The following is a 16,938-nucleotide window of genomic DNA, read 5'->3' on the forward strand; positions in this document are numbered from 1 at the left end:
GGGAACTCAAACAAGTTATATTACTGCTTTGTAATGCTGAATAGGGTATCTTCATACAGATCAGATCTAAACAGTTTATCTATTTTAGTACAGTATAACCTCAAGGACTCTCCTGCCAAAAACTGTTCTGACTCCTTTACATATTAATATAAGACATCCTTTCAGAAAGCAGGTGTCTGACAAAATAGAAATGAACAACCTTTTTAGAGGTTTCCTATCAACAAGCATTGAAAGCTGTCTCAAAGCTCTTCAATCCATAGACTCTAAATTCAACATGCTTTGAACAATGACCAATTCCTTCTAAAAAAAAAAAAAGCTTGTGAAACACATTAAAGAAAGCAATAAAACTACCAATGAATATATCGCTAGTGATTTCTCTCATAAAAGTAACATTTCTACACAACGCTTTCACTGACATGTAAAAGCCCTATTTGTTGACGATATGATTTCATTTGAATCAGCTCTATCTTCAAGGTCAAACACTCTATAAAAAACTGAATAATTACAATTTTTATGTTGTAAATAATGTTTTAGATACACTTAATCTCCAAAAAACCCTGTAGGTAAGCAAAAGAAGTACTGATCCTATTCACTAGGTTAATAACGGGTACTTATCATTTTGTTACTTCATAGCTTCTTAAAATGTTATATAAATTTCAAAGGTATTTTAAAAATTGAATAAGCCCAAAGCTGCCATGATTTATAGGATCACTGGTATTTTTTTCATCTTAATGTAAGATGACTAGATGTTATTGTCTTGCTGAATCTAATTATCCCATCAGTTCTTAGGGCTATACACAATACATAAGTGAATGCTGACGTACAGGAGAAAATGAATGTAAGGGTGTGTGAAAGTGTGTATATTTATAAAGAAAAACACAAAGACCAGAAGAAAAAACAGACTAAGCCATTATACGTCTCTGGGGATATTACAAGTGGAGGTATTTCCTGTCACTGCCTAGAAGTACTGTTAAGAACATAAATGAGAGTTTAAAGCCTAAGAACTGCCTAAGGGATGAAGGTAGTAAAACAACAGACTATTTATTAGTAATGGTATCTCAACACTAAAACTGTGCAGGACTATAATGAAATCCAAAACCACATCATTACAGCTTCTGAATTTTACAAATATAGTTATACCGACAATGCCTATTACTATTTGTCTGATATAAGGACAAAATTACGTATCTTGTGTTATTGTCAACATATTTTGTATTTATTAAAATAAATATTCAAAGCAGTTATGCTTTTCTTAGAATACACAAAACATGCAATATATTAGTCAACAAAACACATTTTAGAATAAAATCAATTTAATAATTTTTTATTAAGTAAAAAAATCTTATAGCATGCAAAAACTTACCAGTTCCCCAAGTTTTCATTACCCTGTCTCATATTTAGTATATGTGCTGCATCTGGCAACAATGATCATCAGTAGCCTAGGACAGTATAATATTACTACCATAAATCATAAGTAACAGGACGATTTTAGCAAAATTCTCACTTTGGTTTTCTAGAACCTACCTCCAGGCTACTTAAGTACCTAATTTCTTGCAACTCTTAATTCTATGTAAATCTACATTACTAGATAAGATAATGGTACTCAGAAATGTATTACATCCATTAAACTACCTGATTGGCTGCAAAAGCTGGAGCAGTTTCTTTAGAAGTCTTCCAAACAAACTGCCTTTGATATTCAGAATTTCTCAAGGCATTACATGAAGGAACAACAGTCAATCCAGCTTTCTTACGCAGAAGTCTATCCAACTGTTCAAAACAAAAATCCACTCAAAGACATTAAAAATTTCTATTCAAACTTTTTTAAAATTGTGGTAAAAAAATGCATAACACAAAAATCTATGCTCTTAACAAAATGTTCAGTCTACAGTACAAAATTGTAAACTACATGCGCATTGTGGTACAGCAAACTTTAACTTATAAATAGTATCTTTTTTCAAGTGTCAAACCATTTAAAATTCCTTTCTATCAAAGGACTATTAGGCATCCCAGGAAAAATATAATACTCTCAGTCCTTTCCTACTAATCATTCATAATTAAATCTATTACCAAAAAGTCCCAGCACTTTGCCTCATCTGCACACTGCTTCTGTAAACACCCCTTCTCCTGCCTGCCAGACACACATCACCTTCCTTGTTCCCTTTTACCCCCAGCTTTTTCAACAAGCTATGGATTCTTCTCCAACACTCTGAAATGCCTCTTCAGAGTCCCAGTCAGTGGTGGACATGAACCAGAGAAGAGCAGTGGAACAGAATGGAGAAAGAAATGTGGAAGGCATTGAGATCCCCATGCAAGTTCCGGTAGCCTCTGCTTATGTGCTCACAAGGACCTGCTGCAGGCCAGCTGTGACATAAGAGAGCAAAAATGCAAGATCTCTGAGAGACAGCCAGAGCTCTCCTTCCTTTTGCATTTCATCAATTGAGTTTCTGTCTGTCTTCTTGTACAGATAAGAAACTGAAAAGGGGCTAGATAGAAGTCAGCTCAGCACCCTGCCAGAAGTAAGGGCCTACTTCCCTTCTCTGTCTCAACTTGATCTCTCCCTTGGGACTCAGGTGCTAATACATGATGAATAAAATCCAGACATAGGAGGTCCATCCAATAAAGGGATATCATAGCATAACTACTACAAAATAGCGAGTAGTAAGAATAGAACTAATTCACAACAACTAAAGTCAACAGCCTGTTATCAACTATTCTTATAGACATTAGACAAGAAAACAATGGAAAATTCTGAAACACAAAATGTAACATTACAGAAATGACAATGAAACCAACAAAGAATTCTATGTTTTTGAAAAGAAATGCAGTGAATATGCCTACCCCAGTATCTACATTTTCTGAAAGAACCTTGGTAGAATGTTCCAGTTCCACATTTTCATTAACTGGTATATGGTTTGTTACACCCTCATTATTTTCCACAACATCTGAAGCCCTTTCAGCTCTGGAGTCTGCAGAGTGAGATCTGGTTCTTTTGGGAACCCTGGAAGCTTCTAGTGAGTCAACTCTTTCTTGAGTAACATCCTTTTGCTCTGCTTCTTGTGATTTTGGTGTTTCCGGGGCTTCTGGTTCTGGCAATGCGACCACATTGTTCTCTGAGATAGCTCCATTCCACTCCAGAGATTTTGAAATCTGTGGGTCATGGTAAGGGACTCTTCTTTTTGAAATAAAACTTGGCTCCTTCGTGATCCCTACAAAACACGGTATACAAAACTAGTAGCTACCAAAGCAAAAAGTTACAAAGACAACTTTTAAGAACACTTGTGAAGGAGAAATGAAATTTAAAATTTAGTTCAGATATATGTACCTATATATACACACAATATCCTTCAGAATATAGGATTTTAAAAGTACAACTTTTCAACATAAAATATTTAATTTTGCTTTTAAAAGCATTAAAAATTTAACCATAACAAAAAATTAAAAATCAGTGGGTCACAATGTTCCAGTTATCCTAACAAAAGTCACTAGAATTGCAACATGATAGACCTGGCAAGCCAGGCAGTACATGCTGCCTCGTTTCTAATTACTTTCCTGTGCTACTTAACAGAACAATGGGCCCTGGTACTGTCAAAATTTGGAACTTTTCACAAAGCTTCTCTTAAGTGGAGCAGACCAAGATGAGAAGGGATGAGATGTCATTGTGCTGGATCTTGGTTCTACATCTGCCTTGATTTCCTGAGAATTAAAAAAGAATAGGCCGGGCGCAGTGGCTCATGCCTGTAATTCCAGCACTTTGAGAGGCCGAGGCAGGCAGATCACGAGGTCAAGAGATCGAGACCATCCTGGCTAACACAGTGAAACCCCGTCTCTTCTAAAAAATACAAAAAAAAAAAAAAAAAAAAAAGCCAGGCATGGTGGCGGGCGCGTAGTCCCAGCTACTAGGGTGGCTGAGGCAGGAGAGTGGCGTGAACCGAGGAGGCAGAGCTTGCAGTGAGCCGAGACTGTGCCACTGCACTCCAGCCTGGGCGACAGAGCAAGACACTGTCTCAAAAAAAAAAAAAAGAATAAGCCTTTTTAACAACAGCTAAGATACAATTTCTCTATATTTCTGTATGGAAAGCAAAGGTCCAAAAACTTAACCACCTATGGAGGTAAGAGCAGCTCTGCAGAATGACAGCCACTGAGAGACTGCCCTAGTTTAGGGCCATCTTTAAGACGGCTGCAGGGTGGAGAAGGAAGATTAAGACCAGAACGGAAAAGGAAGGTGGAAAGAAAATTGGGCATGAGGTAGAACCCAGGACTCCTTAGCCTCTGTTGTAGATGTGCTGGCCATGTCACCCCGGGTCCCCACCCTTTTAAAAGGCTTCCCTAGACCACAGGTCTTCACACTGGCTGGGTATCTGTCTGGAGGCACACAAAGATGTGGAGGGTAAACAGAAGTGGGCGGCTTAAGGGAATCATTTTCCAGATCCTCAACTCCATATGTGTGTGCTCTCTTGCCTGACGCTGATCTGTCTGCCTGAGAGCTGCATCTGCCATCTGCAGTTCCATCTCCCACCGCCCCTTTCATAATCTCCCTTTTCCCACTTTACAGAAGACAGACACACCTCTTAACCAGCCTGAAACTTACTCCAGCGCATCCCCTCAAGGTAGAACAAAACCTCAGGGGTAGGAAGCCAAACAAAGGGACAATTCAAGAAAGCATATCCCTGAGGGAGAATATTTGACAGCAAAGCAAAGCAGACAGAGATTAGAAATAACAAAGGAACAGTATCTTATTTCATATAGCTCCATGGATTTTCCATCTCCTTCTTAGTATTAAAATTCAGGTATGAGAGGGATATCATGTGAAATGTACATATGCATATTAACACATTTACCTTAATTAAAGATAAACAGACTTTTTTCTCACAGAAAATAATTCTAATTTGGCCGGTTAGTTTGCCAATGAATACTGACTTTGCCAGTTGCATGATAAACATTTTCCATAAATTGAATGGGCTAAACTGGCAGTTCCAGAGTTTTTACAAAATATATGTAAAACATATAAGCACTATGCAATATACCAGAAATTCTATTATTCAAAACTATTCATAAAAACTTATGATAAAAAATAGCAATTTAGAAAAACATTGTGATGAGGCACAACATTGTGATGAGGCACAATGTTTTTCTAAATTTTTCTAGAAGTATAAAAGCTAAAAAGCTTGAAGATCACCAATTAGACTCCTCTCTGCTTTAACACAGAGGCAGGTTTTTGGTAGAAGAGCAAAATGAAAGAAAATTCTCAAGTGGTCTGCTGTTGCCTCTCAGCACCAGCAAATCCCCAGGATAAAAATACACTACTCTAAAAGAAGGGACAGCCATCCTGGGTAACACTGCTGTTGTTTTTTGCTAACCTCCCACCTCCCGTTCTGAGCATTCTGGAGTTCTTGCTGAGTCCCTCCCCATGACCTAAAATTCCCCACTAACGTTCCTCCCCTAGTCCACTCCTTCCTTCATTATATACTATGCTCTAAGGTGGCTTTGCTCTCATGGTCTCATTTCATCACCTTCCCCTCAAATGCAGCTGATCTAAGCTGAAATGTTATTGGACAACTACCCAGTTTAATGAATTTTCCAGTGTCATAATAGCCTTGTAGGCGCTCAGCAGGGTGGGGTATCTATGCTTAAACAGAGATTTATTTGGATTCTTAATCTAATGGAGGCTCAAATATGTGGAATTTCTAGTCATTTGTAAAAAGAGGATTATGAGCAGAGGGATTTTCCTAGCACCCTGCCAGAGAAGCAGGGACACCCAGTCTCTGAAGTTTGGCACTGGGTCAGATCATGATGCTTCAGAGGAACCCTAAAAGAGACACCCACTCTTGCCCACTCTTCCCTTTGTACTCCAAACCTAATTCTGAAAATACCTCCTCATCTTACTAACTTCCCAGGCTTGGTACCCTACCCATAAGTCTTTTCCTGGCTTCAAACATCTAACATTTATGTGACTTATCTGCCATGCTCGCACACATCACATGTGGGGCACCAAGCACTGATCTGTGTACATGAACCAGGCCCTTAATAGGCAACATCTCATTTAAACCCTCCCAGCAATCCTATGTAACAGGCTTCCTAAAATCTCACTTGGTGAAACTAGCTCAATTTGCCCAACAGCTATTGTGGATTCAAATTTCGGCTTATTCATTCATTCAAAAATTAGTTTCAAGAAGCAATAGATTGTTCCAAGGCCTGTATTAGGTACCGCGTAGGAACAAGGTGGTGGATAAGACAGAGCCCTACTCTCAGAGATGTAATATACTAGTAAGGAAGAATTAAACAAGCAGGTATAATGAAGTCAGTCTGTCTCCTTTCTGTTCTGTCACCCTCTGGGAAACCCTGGCCCAGGAACCTGACTTCCCCGGGACACAGGGAGGAGGCATGTGTGATAACAAGAACATGACCTCTGAAATCGCGTGCTTTGCACAAAACAGACTTGATTTCAAATCATGGTTCTGCCACTTACTAGCTGTAAAGCTGGGGCAGCGACCTAATCTCCCTAAGCTTCCATTTCTCAAGACCTTGGGAGCACTCTTCCCCAGCACTTTCCCCTCAGATTTCAGGTCTCAGCTCAAATATCACCTCCTCAAAATGAGCCTTTCCCAACCATCTAATCTAAAGCGTTTTCCCTCCAGTCTACCCCTCCTGCATGTTATCTATCACACTTCCCTACAATTTTACATAAAAACCTGAAATTCCCTTATTTATTGAGTGACTTGCTTACTGTTTCTCTCCACAGTTAAGGTACTTTGGTTCAGGGCTATATCCCTAGTGTTCCCAGACCAAACTGAGGGTCGGGCTGATATTTCTCTCTGCCAATAACGAGATGCAGATGAACTAGGGAGAAAGAAAGTTTTTATTTCTATAACCACTTACGGGGAGAAGGCCTGGAAATTATCACCAGACCAACCCCAAATTACAAAGTTTTTCAGAGCTGATATACCTTCTAAGCTATACGTCCACGTGTAAGTGTGCATTCATCTAAGGATGTAAGTGATTAACTTCTTTCAATCTATAAGTAAGGTCTGAGTCCTGAAGACCTTCTTCTGGAGCATCAGTAAACTTACTTTATCTAAATGCGTCTAGGTGCTGGGCTGATTACCCTTATCTTGTCTCCTGCTGAATCACGGAGGTTCGAGGAGTTCCTTCAGACCGCCAATAAATTTGTTTGTGGAGGCCTGGGGAGTTTCTGCAGACCCCCATTAAAACTTGTTTAATCCTAAATGGATCCTGTTAAGAATTCCTTATTTTGTCATGCTTTACGGCCCAGGAAAGGCCTAGGCAAAACTCTTGATGGGCTTTTGTTACTCCCCAGCCTCTGTGTAAGGGCACTGGCTTTTCTTAGCTTTTAATATTTAACTTTACCACTCAGTCAGTACTGAAACAGTTGTGATGGAGGCCTCCATTAGCGAAACCTGGCTGGCCACACTAGCTGCTGGGAATAGTCCTGGCTCATAGTAAACCTTCAATAAATATTTGATTAATAAATGAATAAATCAACCAGGCCAACTGAACTTTTAATATATCATTTGGCAAACTTAGCCCAAGGTTTACTTAGCCCAAGTTATAATGGCTTAGCCCAAGTTATAAACTTAGCCCAGGTTAGAATGGCTATTAGCTTGCTCAACTTACCTAATTGATCTGATCTAAGTCCAGCCCATGGGTACTTTCGCACCACGGAGGAATTACAAGACTCTGACAAATAAGACTTTTTCCACAGGAAGTTCCTCTGGTATTCACTCAGCCCCTGTAAAGAAAGTACACTTTGAGTACAGGGGAATTAATGAATGATGTTTTAAAGCAGACATCAGTGAAAAATAATTTCTGAACCTCCAAAGAGACTTAAGACTGAAAATTAAACACAGACGAGCTCCTTAATAAGAGCTAATATTCACCCAGCCCTGTGCTAAGCAGTTCACACGAGTTACATCCTTTAAGCCTCAACACCACTTGGGGCAGATGCTACCAGGAATACCAGGCTCAGAGGTTACCCTTTCACTGATTATCTGATTCCAAAGCATGCGTTCTTGTCGGATAACTAGTGACAATCTAAATTCTGATCACTCCACTAGATTTATCCCAGGTTTTCACCGAGTACACAATATTATGTATTATGCCTAGGACCTTTTGCTATTTGGTAAAGTCAACAAAAGGCAAACTCCCCTTCCATTCTGAATACACGCCTTTAAGATAAATGAGTCAGGAGGTGTGGGACGCTGTGGCCACCTGTTAAGTTGCAGGGTGCTAGTCCCTGACAGCTACCAGCTACCTGGAACTTTTAACATACCCTAAGAATGCACAACGATGAAAAATGTGTATTTCTTTATACCCTATCTTTACTAAGAACCCATTTCTCAAGCCTTTAAAAGCCACATACACTAAAGTTTTAAAGGTAATGGGGGTTAAATGCTAAGCTAAATGGCCCACAGGTGTCCCAAACGTAAGTCGCCTTTAGTTCTCTTCACAAAGTGGCCTCCTCCCATCTACACTCCTCTCGAGTCCCCTTAAGTAAATCTGTCTCGCATCATCTGACTCTTCGGCACACGGCAACTTGCAAATGTGAGTGAGCGGAGAGAGAACTAGGTAAGAAGTGGCGGACAGATTCTGGGGCCCCTCAGGCAGGCCCTGGGGCTGGCAGCTTCTGCCGGGCCGAGGGCTGCAGAGCTGAAAAGCAGCGTGACCTCGACGCTCCGCACCTCCCCAGCCGTGGCTCCCCCCAGCCACCTTCCGGCCCGGGGACCCCAGCCTCACCTTGAAGCGCACCGGCATGTCGCCCGGCGCCGGAGCCCCCGCCACTCCGACAGTTAACGGGACAAAAAGCTCCGAGGGGGCGGGGCGGTAACAGTCTGTTCCCTAGCAAACCCTCGGCACGGCGTCCCCGACTACGCGCCGGCGCACTCCGCGCTTCCCTCCTAGAGCCCTGTCGCTCTGTTTTTCCCCGCCCATTTTGGAGCCTAGGGACCAATAGAAACTCGTAGAGTGCCTTACCTCCATTAGGATTTGACCAATGAGTGACCGAAAGGGAGCCGCCTACCGCTTGCGCCAAATCCCGGGGGCTGATAGAGATGGCGGGCGGAAGGCCGGCCAATAAGGCTCCCGGAACCGGGCTGGGCGGGACCCCGGGGATGCCTTCCTGGGTTGGGTGGACCGGTCCCTGGTTCGCGGGCTCCAGCGCAGCAATGCGTCTACTTGCTGGTGGAATTCGCCAGCCGCCAGCCTCGCTGGCCCAGTGTGTTCTTCATTCTAAAATCTATGACAGAACCGAACGCTTCTTTTTCTGAAAGGGAAGTGTTCAGATCTATTCTGCTGAATACCGGTTCGTACAACTGACAGCCGCATTACAGTTTATTGTCACATCAAAGGGGAAAGGCCAAAAAATAAATATAGCTTAGGCAGGATTTTTGAAGCTTTATTGAAACTCGAAAACTGCTGTCTCTTCCTCCAGTGATGTTCTTCCTCCCTCAATCTCTACCCTCCCCTAAATGATGTACATACAGCGCTTAGATGAGAAAACGTTTATTAAAGATGCTTGTGAGTCTCAACTTCCAAACCTTCAGCCTTGTCTCTCCTCTCAACCTTTTTTTAAAAATGAAACTTCATCTTATTTTAATCGACTATTGCCATCATCGTCGATAAATATTTCTTGACAGAACACTGCTGATTCTGAGAATTGGGAAAGAAACAAATTGTCCAGATAGTTCTCTGATACACTTGGGAAGGATATATATTTATTCAATAATGGTGTAATGTGACGTGCTAAATTTCGAAGTGAAAGGTGTGTATGATAAAGGCTACAGGAACTGGGAGCAGGGAGTCATTTCTGAGGGCAGAAAAATGCCTCAGGAGGAAATATTCAGACTGAAAGGACTGAAATAAGTAAAAAGTTGGACGATGAAAGGGCAGATGTCTAAATGGAATGCTGCCAAGCTTGTTCCAGGAACAACAAATGAGTGCCTTTTACATTTGTCATGTGTTGACTGAATAAAAGTATACCTCTCTTAAACTTTCAAATATCAACACCAATGCTTGATGCTTCCCTTTAAGCATTTTCTGCAAAAGCTGTCTTCCTGAATCCTGATTGATGTATCCGTTCTTCTTCATCATCACTGAGATACTTAAAAATGCATTTGAAGAAGCCACCTGATATCTGGAACAAAGAGCATATTAAATTAGTCCCAATGCAGCCATGCATCCAGGGGGCCCTTGATTAATGTTAATTGGTGATGACAGCATCTCTGTCGTGTAAATTAAGAATGGCACAAACAAGACACAGTGGATCATAAAACAAAAGTCATCTGCAGGAAGGCAGCCCATCTTATAGAGTAAGAAAGGCACAACTCTGGTTGTGCACACAGCTTTGTTACCACAAAATGCTAAGGTGAAATCAGCAAGAGCAAGTGTGTAGAATGTAGCCTGTCTGCAAAACAAGGGCAGTTATCACTGCAGAAGAGCTCTGCTGAACAGGGAGTAAATGACAGAAAACCAAACAGCAGATGGTAAAAATAACTCAGTCACATCCCAGGCTTGCTGGAGAAGTATCATAAAGACTTAAGGAAGAAGATTTTACTTTACTGTTGTTAAACAAAAGCCTCCCCAAGTTTAAGAGGAAAAGATATAGAAATGGAAGAAAAAAAAAGTGACAACCTTAGTAAATGAGTTTTGTAGCCTGTTTTACCAGCTCTTATCTTGTCTGCTACTACAGGAAACAGTACCCAGTACCCTACAAAGTTCCATCCATTTTTTGGGGAGTCCCTAGGAGGTGTTACACATGTGCTGGCAGCAACCACATAGCATATGCTGGGCAGCACTGCTGCTTGTTCCAATAACCATGCATCTGTAGGTGTCACTCTTGCTGCTGGCTATCACAGTCACTTTAGCTTGGTACTGAGTCTGGGCATAGCAACTGGGCACAGCCACTCCTCAAATTGCCTGGCATTGGTGGTAATCTCTGGCAAAGCACCTCTCCTTTTTACGTTACCCTCTTTGAAGTGAGTAACACTATATCTTAGAGAACCTTCTTTTCATTTGTATTTTAGCCTTTCTCATCGCCAAAGGGCTCAAAATGAAGTCCATGGAGTCTAAGCCAAAGGGTAATTCCTCAAGTGACAGATCTCATGCTGTGCTTCTCCTTTCCACTAGCTAAGGCCCTCTTACTGGGACAATGGTATGACACCTGGCTCACTCTTCCCTTCGTTGATTTCTCTGTTTCTCATATGAATAGATTTCTGTCTATTGCTTGTGAGAGACTGAATTTGCACAACCTCTATGAAGGGCATTTTGGCAATTTGATCCAGGAGTCCCTGTTCTTTAAATTTATCTTACAGATAGACTCACATGTATGTGAAAAAAGTATTCATTTAAGGTTGTTTAATGTACTGTTTCTAGTTACAAAAGTTACAATTTAGAGAGAACTAGTCAAACAGATTACGGTTCATCCAAATCCAAAGAGTAGCGCAGACTGTTCTGCTCCTTTGGGCCTTCTGATTCTGCATGGATATGTTAGGTCCAGCTAGGAAAATAGACCGTACACTAGGCATTTCAACAAAGAGAACTTAATATAAGCTATTGGTTCATTAGTTATTGGAGAACTTAAAGCCAAAAGGCGAAAGAAGAGGAACTCCAGGAAGCAGCTCATACTGTAAGACTGAGAGAACAAAAGGAAAATGTTGAGGTTACTAGAATGAGGAGGTTTGTAGGAGAGTCCTCCTTGAGTTGGTCAGACCACTGAGACAGGGCCACTGTCCCACGGATGGAGTGCCTCTGAGGGGACAAAATGAGACTGCCTCTGGGAACATCTGGAAAAGAGAAAAGCTGGAGACTGCCACTGTGGGATAGAAGATCACTGTTCAGGTGCTGCGGGGAGGAACAGCAAGCAAAACAGAGCATCCCAGTCTTTCCCTAACCTCCTTTCTTGGCAAACAGAACAGGGAGCTGGCCATGTGATTTGCAGTGTCTGAAGGGTGAGACTGGAACTGACATGCAACAGCTTATTAAGTTGCACATTTCCATACAACCCCTAACAAGCAAGAGGCACCTCTTTATGAACTAACATAGAAGACTCTCAAAGAAAAAAAGCAAGGCTTAGAAGACTGTGTATGGTATACCATCAGTTGAGATAAAAGAAAGACAAGTGAATAAAAGAAAGAAAAAAACTGTCGTATGATGTATAATGATGTCATTCACAGGCACTTTATCCCTCACTCATGAGTCCAACTCCATTAGCGGCAGCTATAAAGAAAAGAGCATTTTATTCAGTTTACTGGTAAGATATAGAAACTTTAAGGTATTGATAGTTACCACTGAGGCTATTCTCCTTAAATAAAATAACTCCATTGGCCCTTTCTAGATTTATCTTGACACGTACATCACAAAAAGGCTGTTGCTCCTTTTAGAGACAAAAACATATCAAAATCCTTTGAGGCAAATTTTATTTGCACTTGAAATATAAATATCCTCATCTACTACTCATTCTATTAAAAAAGGAAGTTGACTGCTTCACAAATTAATAATCTCCTATCATTTTCTCAGTAGCAGTTAAAACAGTGGAGAATTTGTATTTGCCTCTAACTATATTTATTTTTCTTTAACAAAAGAAAAGTGTATATGAGCAAACACATCAGACGAGGGTTGAAGAAGGGACGTACAAAGATGAATAAGACATAGCCCCTGTCTTCAAATGTAATTATAATCTTCTAATGGGGGACCGATACATACACAAAGAACACAGGAAGTAAAAATAAAGGAGAAAGTGAGAAAGGGGCTAAATGTGAGCACCTTGGTATTCTAAAGATGCTTTTAAACCTGGAGCCAGAAAGTTTGATCTAAGATAGGTGATTAAAGAGCAGGCAGGATAAAGAAGCTGAATTTAAATTCCATCCTGGGAAACACCTGATCTAAAGGCCTTTCACTTATTTTGTTCTGCCCTGGGTAGCTGAATCCAAGCCAGATGTTCCTTGAGAAGATTCAACTAACATTTGCTCAAGATCACTTCCTAAAAAGGTAAATTACTTGCTTTCTGTTGTCTTTTCTTTTTTCTTGTGGCTTCAGAAATCAGAGTAAAGCTGTTTTAGAAACTACTGTTTTACCAATGTAGTGATACACAGCCTTGTGTTTACATAGATGTAATTTTCTCTGAAATACCTTACAAGGTAACTGAAATGCCAGTCTGGGCTTGGTAATGCTCTTTAGCTCTGCTAACATTCTCTCAGGTGACACTTAATTGGGCTTTCATTGGTAAATCTTGAACTCAGCCTTTGCCAAAAAGCAATCAGGCTGACAACGGCTTTCTTTTGCATTTTTCCATAGGTATTAACTGATTTTTCCTCCTATGAATGAATTTCTGATTGCACAACTAAAAAAAATGACAAAATTAAATCCATGGATTCTGTCTGAGAAGCAAAATTGCTGATACTTCACATTAATGTCAGTAAGAATCGAATAAATAGGGTCTATGATTAAGACTTAGCAATGAGCCAAGTGCAATTTGCCCTCCAGACTTTTAGCCGTGAGATGCCTTTGTTGACAAGGGAGTGTCTGGCTTTTGAATCAGTGGGACACCTTTTGGAGGGACTCCAGGTTCTCTTGACAACAGGACTTTTTTTTCTCTCTCTTTTTGGTGAGTCGAAAGGACTCCTCACCATACAAGGCCGCAGCTGAGTAAAGTAATTCTCAGTAAGGCATAAACCACTGGCAAGCCTCACATACCATAATAATAATGTTGTGCTGCAATTGAACAAGGCCTAGGGAATACATTTGGGGCACCAAACTTCTTTCATTTTAATATCTTCACTGTATGATTCTGTTCTGGGAAATCCCTTTCCTTTTCTTCACTGATAATTCATTGTCCTAAATCACCATCTCTTTGAAAAGTCCTCACAGGGATGCAGATATTTTCTAGAACTGCTAACTGCTGATTTGAAAGCATGAATTCTCTCATCTCATCAAATCGGATTCTGTGTCTTAAGGTCAGATCAGCCTTTCTAAGAATCTTGTAAATCTCTACCTTTATGCAAAAATAAATTTTGAAATATTTTTTTTTATCACAGATAATGTATATGCACCTGTAATCCCAGCACTTTGGGAGGCCAAGGTGGGCAGATCACGAGGTCAGGAGTTCAAGACCAGCCTGGCTAATATGGTGAAACCCCGTCTGTACTAAAAATACAAAAATTAGCCGGGCATGGTGGCACATGCCTATGAGTTTCAGGGAGGCTGAGGCAAAAGAATTGCTTGAACCCGGGATGCAGAGGCTGCAATGAGCCGAGATTGTGCCACTGTACTCCAGCCTGGGCAACAGAGCGAGACTCCATCTCAAATAAATAAATAAATAAAATAACTGCAGATTAAGCCCAGATTGCTTATTATTCTTTCTGAAATCACTGGTCTTTCTACTGATAATGGTATCTGAAGTATCAATAAGAGACCACAAATTTTTCAGAACATAAAGTCAGTTTCCTCTCCTTTGTGGCTTTTAATTGTTGATTCCCTTAAAAGATTTTTATGGCCTGGCACGGTGGCTCACGCCTGTAATCCCAGCACTTTGGGAGGTCAAAGCAGGCAGATCACGAGGTCAGGAGTTTGAGACCAGCCTGGCCAACATGGTGAAATCCTGTCTCTATTAAAAATACAAAAATTATCCAGGCATGGTGGTGCACACCTGTAATCCCAGCTATTCAGGAGGCTGAGGCAGGAGAATTCCTTAAACCCGGAAGGTGGAGAGTGCAGTGAGCTGAAATTGCACCACTGCACTCCAGCCTGGGCAACAGAGTAAGACTCCATCTCAAAAAAAGATGTATTTTGCTGGAGCAATTAGTTCATAAAATCTTAGTACCATGTTATTCAATTCATCCTTCAACCTCTCAACTTCTATTAATTGAATTAATGATGGTTTACAGTATAGCATGATATGTCCAAATGTAAAATACTGCACAAATAAATATATTGTTTTAGTATCATTGAGCACCATCTATGGAATAAGTTTCAGGAATCATACATATTTTAGTTAATCATGCTGTGGTGACGCTGAGACTGAGTCATTCCAAATTCATGCCAAACTCCTTCTCCTACTGCAGAAGCTGGAAAACTAAAAATCCCTTTGACCTTAGACCTCTTTGCAACTGAAGTGTGGGTATAATTTACATTCTGCTGATCAGAAGCACTTGCATAAACAGAGTTAGATGGGAAAAAAGCAGAGCACAGGTTTGCTCTGCTTTTGACAGCAGCAGCAACAGCAGCATGGTTCTGGAGTTGGCAGCTCTACCAGCAGCTTCCTGGTCATAGCAGAGGTGAAGTCGGAGCTTGTAGCAAAGGCGTCTCAACTTAGCAGGCAGATCCTTGGTTTCACGACTTCCTGACTGTAGGTTCCTTTAGTGAGTCTGTTCTGTGGAGTGGCCCTAGAGTCTGCTTCTTCAGCTCTCGTAATGATTCTTTAAGCCACTTGTATCAATCATCGGTTGCCACAATAATGCTGTATAACAAATACTCTCAAATGCAGCAACTTAAAATAATAACCATTTATTATTGCTTATGAATCTCTGGGTCAGTTGGCCAGTTCTGCTCATGTAGGTTGAGCTTGGCTAATCCCACTAAGCCTGCTTGTGGATTTGTGGCCAGCTGATGGGTTAGCTAGAAACTGGCTGGTCTCAGTTGGCTTCAGCTAGGACAGCTCTTCAAGGTTCCACATGGGCTCTCATCTTCTAGCAGGCTAGCCTGGATTGTTCTCATGGCAAAGGAAAGATTCCAAAAGGGATCCAAAGTACAGAGGATTCCAAAGGATTTCAAAGTATGTGAGGCCTCTTGAGGACTTGGCTTAGAAATAGCATACCGTCACCTCTACCACATTCTGTTAGCCAAAGCAGGTTAAAAGGCCATCCCAGATTCAAGGGCCAGGGAAATAGACTCAACCCCTACATGGAAGGAGTGGCAAAGTCACGTTGTAAAGGAAGAATGAAGAATTGGTAGACTAGTATTGCAATAGGTCTTCCTCACTACTGAATACCCTGAAAATACCCTTTCTGTTTTGAATAGCTAGAATAAATTGTATTATCTGCAATTTAACTCTGACCAATACAATGCCAGGTCAGACACATATGTACATCTTAATTCCCTCTTAAAACTCCATAAAATGACAGTAACTGAATGCCAGGGCAGACATGCATTCATCTCAATTTCCTCTTAAAACTTCATGAAATGACAGCAAATGAATAAAACAGGTATAAACCAGTGATGTCAAAGAGAATGGCAGAGGGGACAACTGTAAAATAGAAATATTAACAAATATTGAAGTTATGGAGAGCAGTCTGTTGCAGACGGGGTTCTCTGGAAAGCAGACTCGGAGATGAAGTTTAACGTGCTGAATGTCTGTTAATGAGGGTTGCTGAGATCAACACCTGTGGAAGGGAGGTCAATGGAGTAGAACTGGGTAGAAGGAGAAGTCAAGCTGCAAGGCAGGCCTGACAGCCTCAGCCAGCCCCATGAGAAATCATGAACTAAACTGGTTTGTCAGAGGTGTCCTGCCTTGGGCCAAAATGAGCCTCCTTAGGAAGCTGTAACCTTGGAAAAAGTGGCTATCTGCCGTGGAGGTAACCTCTAAAGGAGCTGACAGCAGAAAGCACTCTGAGTAAGAGCAGCAACACATCCTTCTTTGAAGTGGAATATGGACAGTGCATCACTGAAAGCATGTTCCTGTTTAATCAGTCAGTATTCCTAACAAGCAGTACATACTTGAAGGCTTACACACACAAAAAAACTCTGGTCCTATTGGGAGCTAGTTTCAATGCAGCTGTTAGACCCTTAGTCTTCAGACCTTCAGGAGTGAAGGAGAGTACCTGTCAGCATGAGTTCCTTTTGCCACAGTGTAGAGTCCCAGATGGAACATTGCCTCATCCTGTCCAATTCCTGCCTTAGCAAAGAACTGACTCCTCCTATTGCCAGGATCCT

General features: G+C 41.1%; 1 protein-coding gene across 12 annotated transcripts in view; it reads right to left on the minus strand.

The window, feature by feature from the left end:
- Positions 1 to 8,888, minus strand: part of MDM1 (Mdm1 nuclear protein) — a 38,624-nt gene extending 29,736 nt beyond the window's left edge. For 4 of the 12 annotated variants that reach the window (XM_077954692.1, XM_001117173.4, XM_015152230.3 and 1 more), the window contains exons 1-4: positions 8,752 to 8,888; positions 7,633 to 7,747; positions 2,839 to 3,206; positions 1,633 to 1,767 (exon numbers count right to left, since the gene is read on the minus strand). In XM_077954692.1, coding sequence (XP_077810818.1) covers positions 1,633 to 1,767; positions 2,839 to 3,206; positions 7,633 to 7,747; positions 8,752 to 8,769 — 636 coding nt within the window. In that variant the 5' untranslated portion in view covers positions 8,770 to 8,888. Of the gene's footprint in view, positions 1 to 199; positions 1,440 to 1,632; positions 1,768 to 2,838; positions 3,207 to 7,632; positions 7,748 to 8,751 lie in introns of those variants that run through there. The other 8 variants (XM_077954695.1, XM_077954693.1, XM_077954694.1 and 5 more) reach the window with 3 other exon arrangements.
- Between the last annotated feature and the right edge of the window lie 8,050 nt (positions 8,889 to 16,938).

This window comes from Macaca mulatta, chromosome 11 (assembly GCF_049350105.2).
Source record: "Macaca mulatta isolate MMU2019108-1 chromosome 11, T2T-MMU8v2.0, whole genome shotgun sequence".
Taxonomy (NCBI): domain Eukaryota; kingdom Metazoa; phylum Chordata; class Mammalia; order Primates; family Cercopithecidae; genus Macaca; species Macaca mulatta.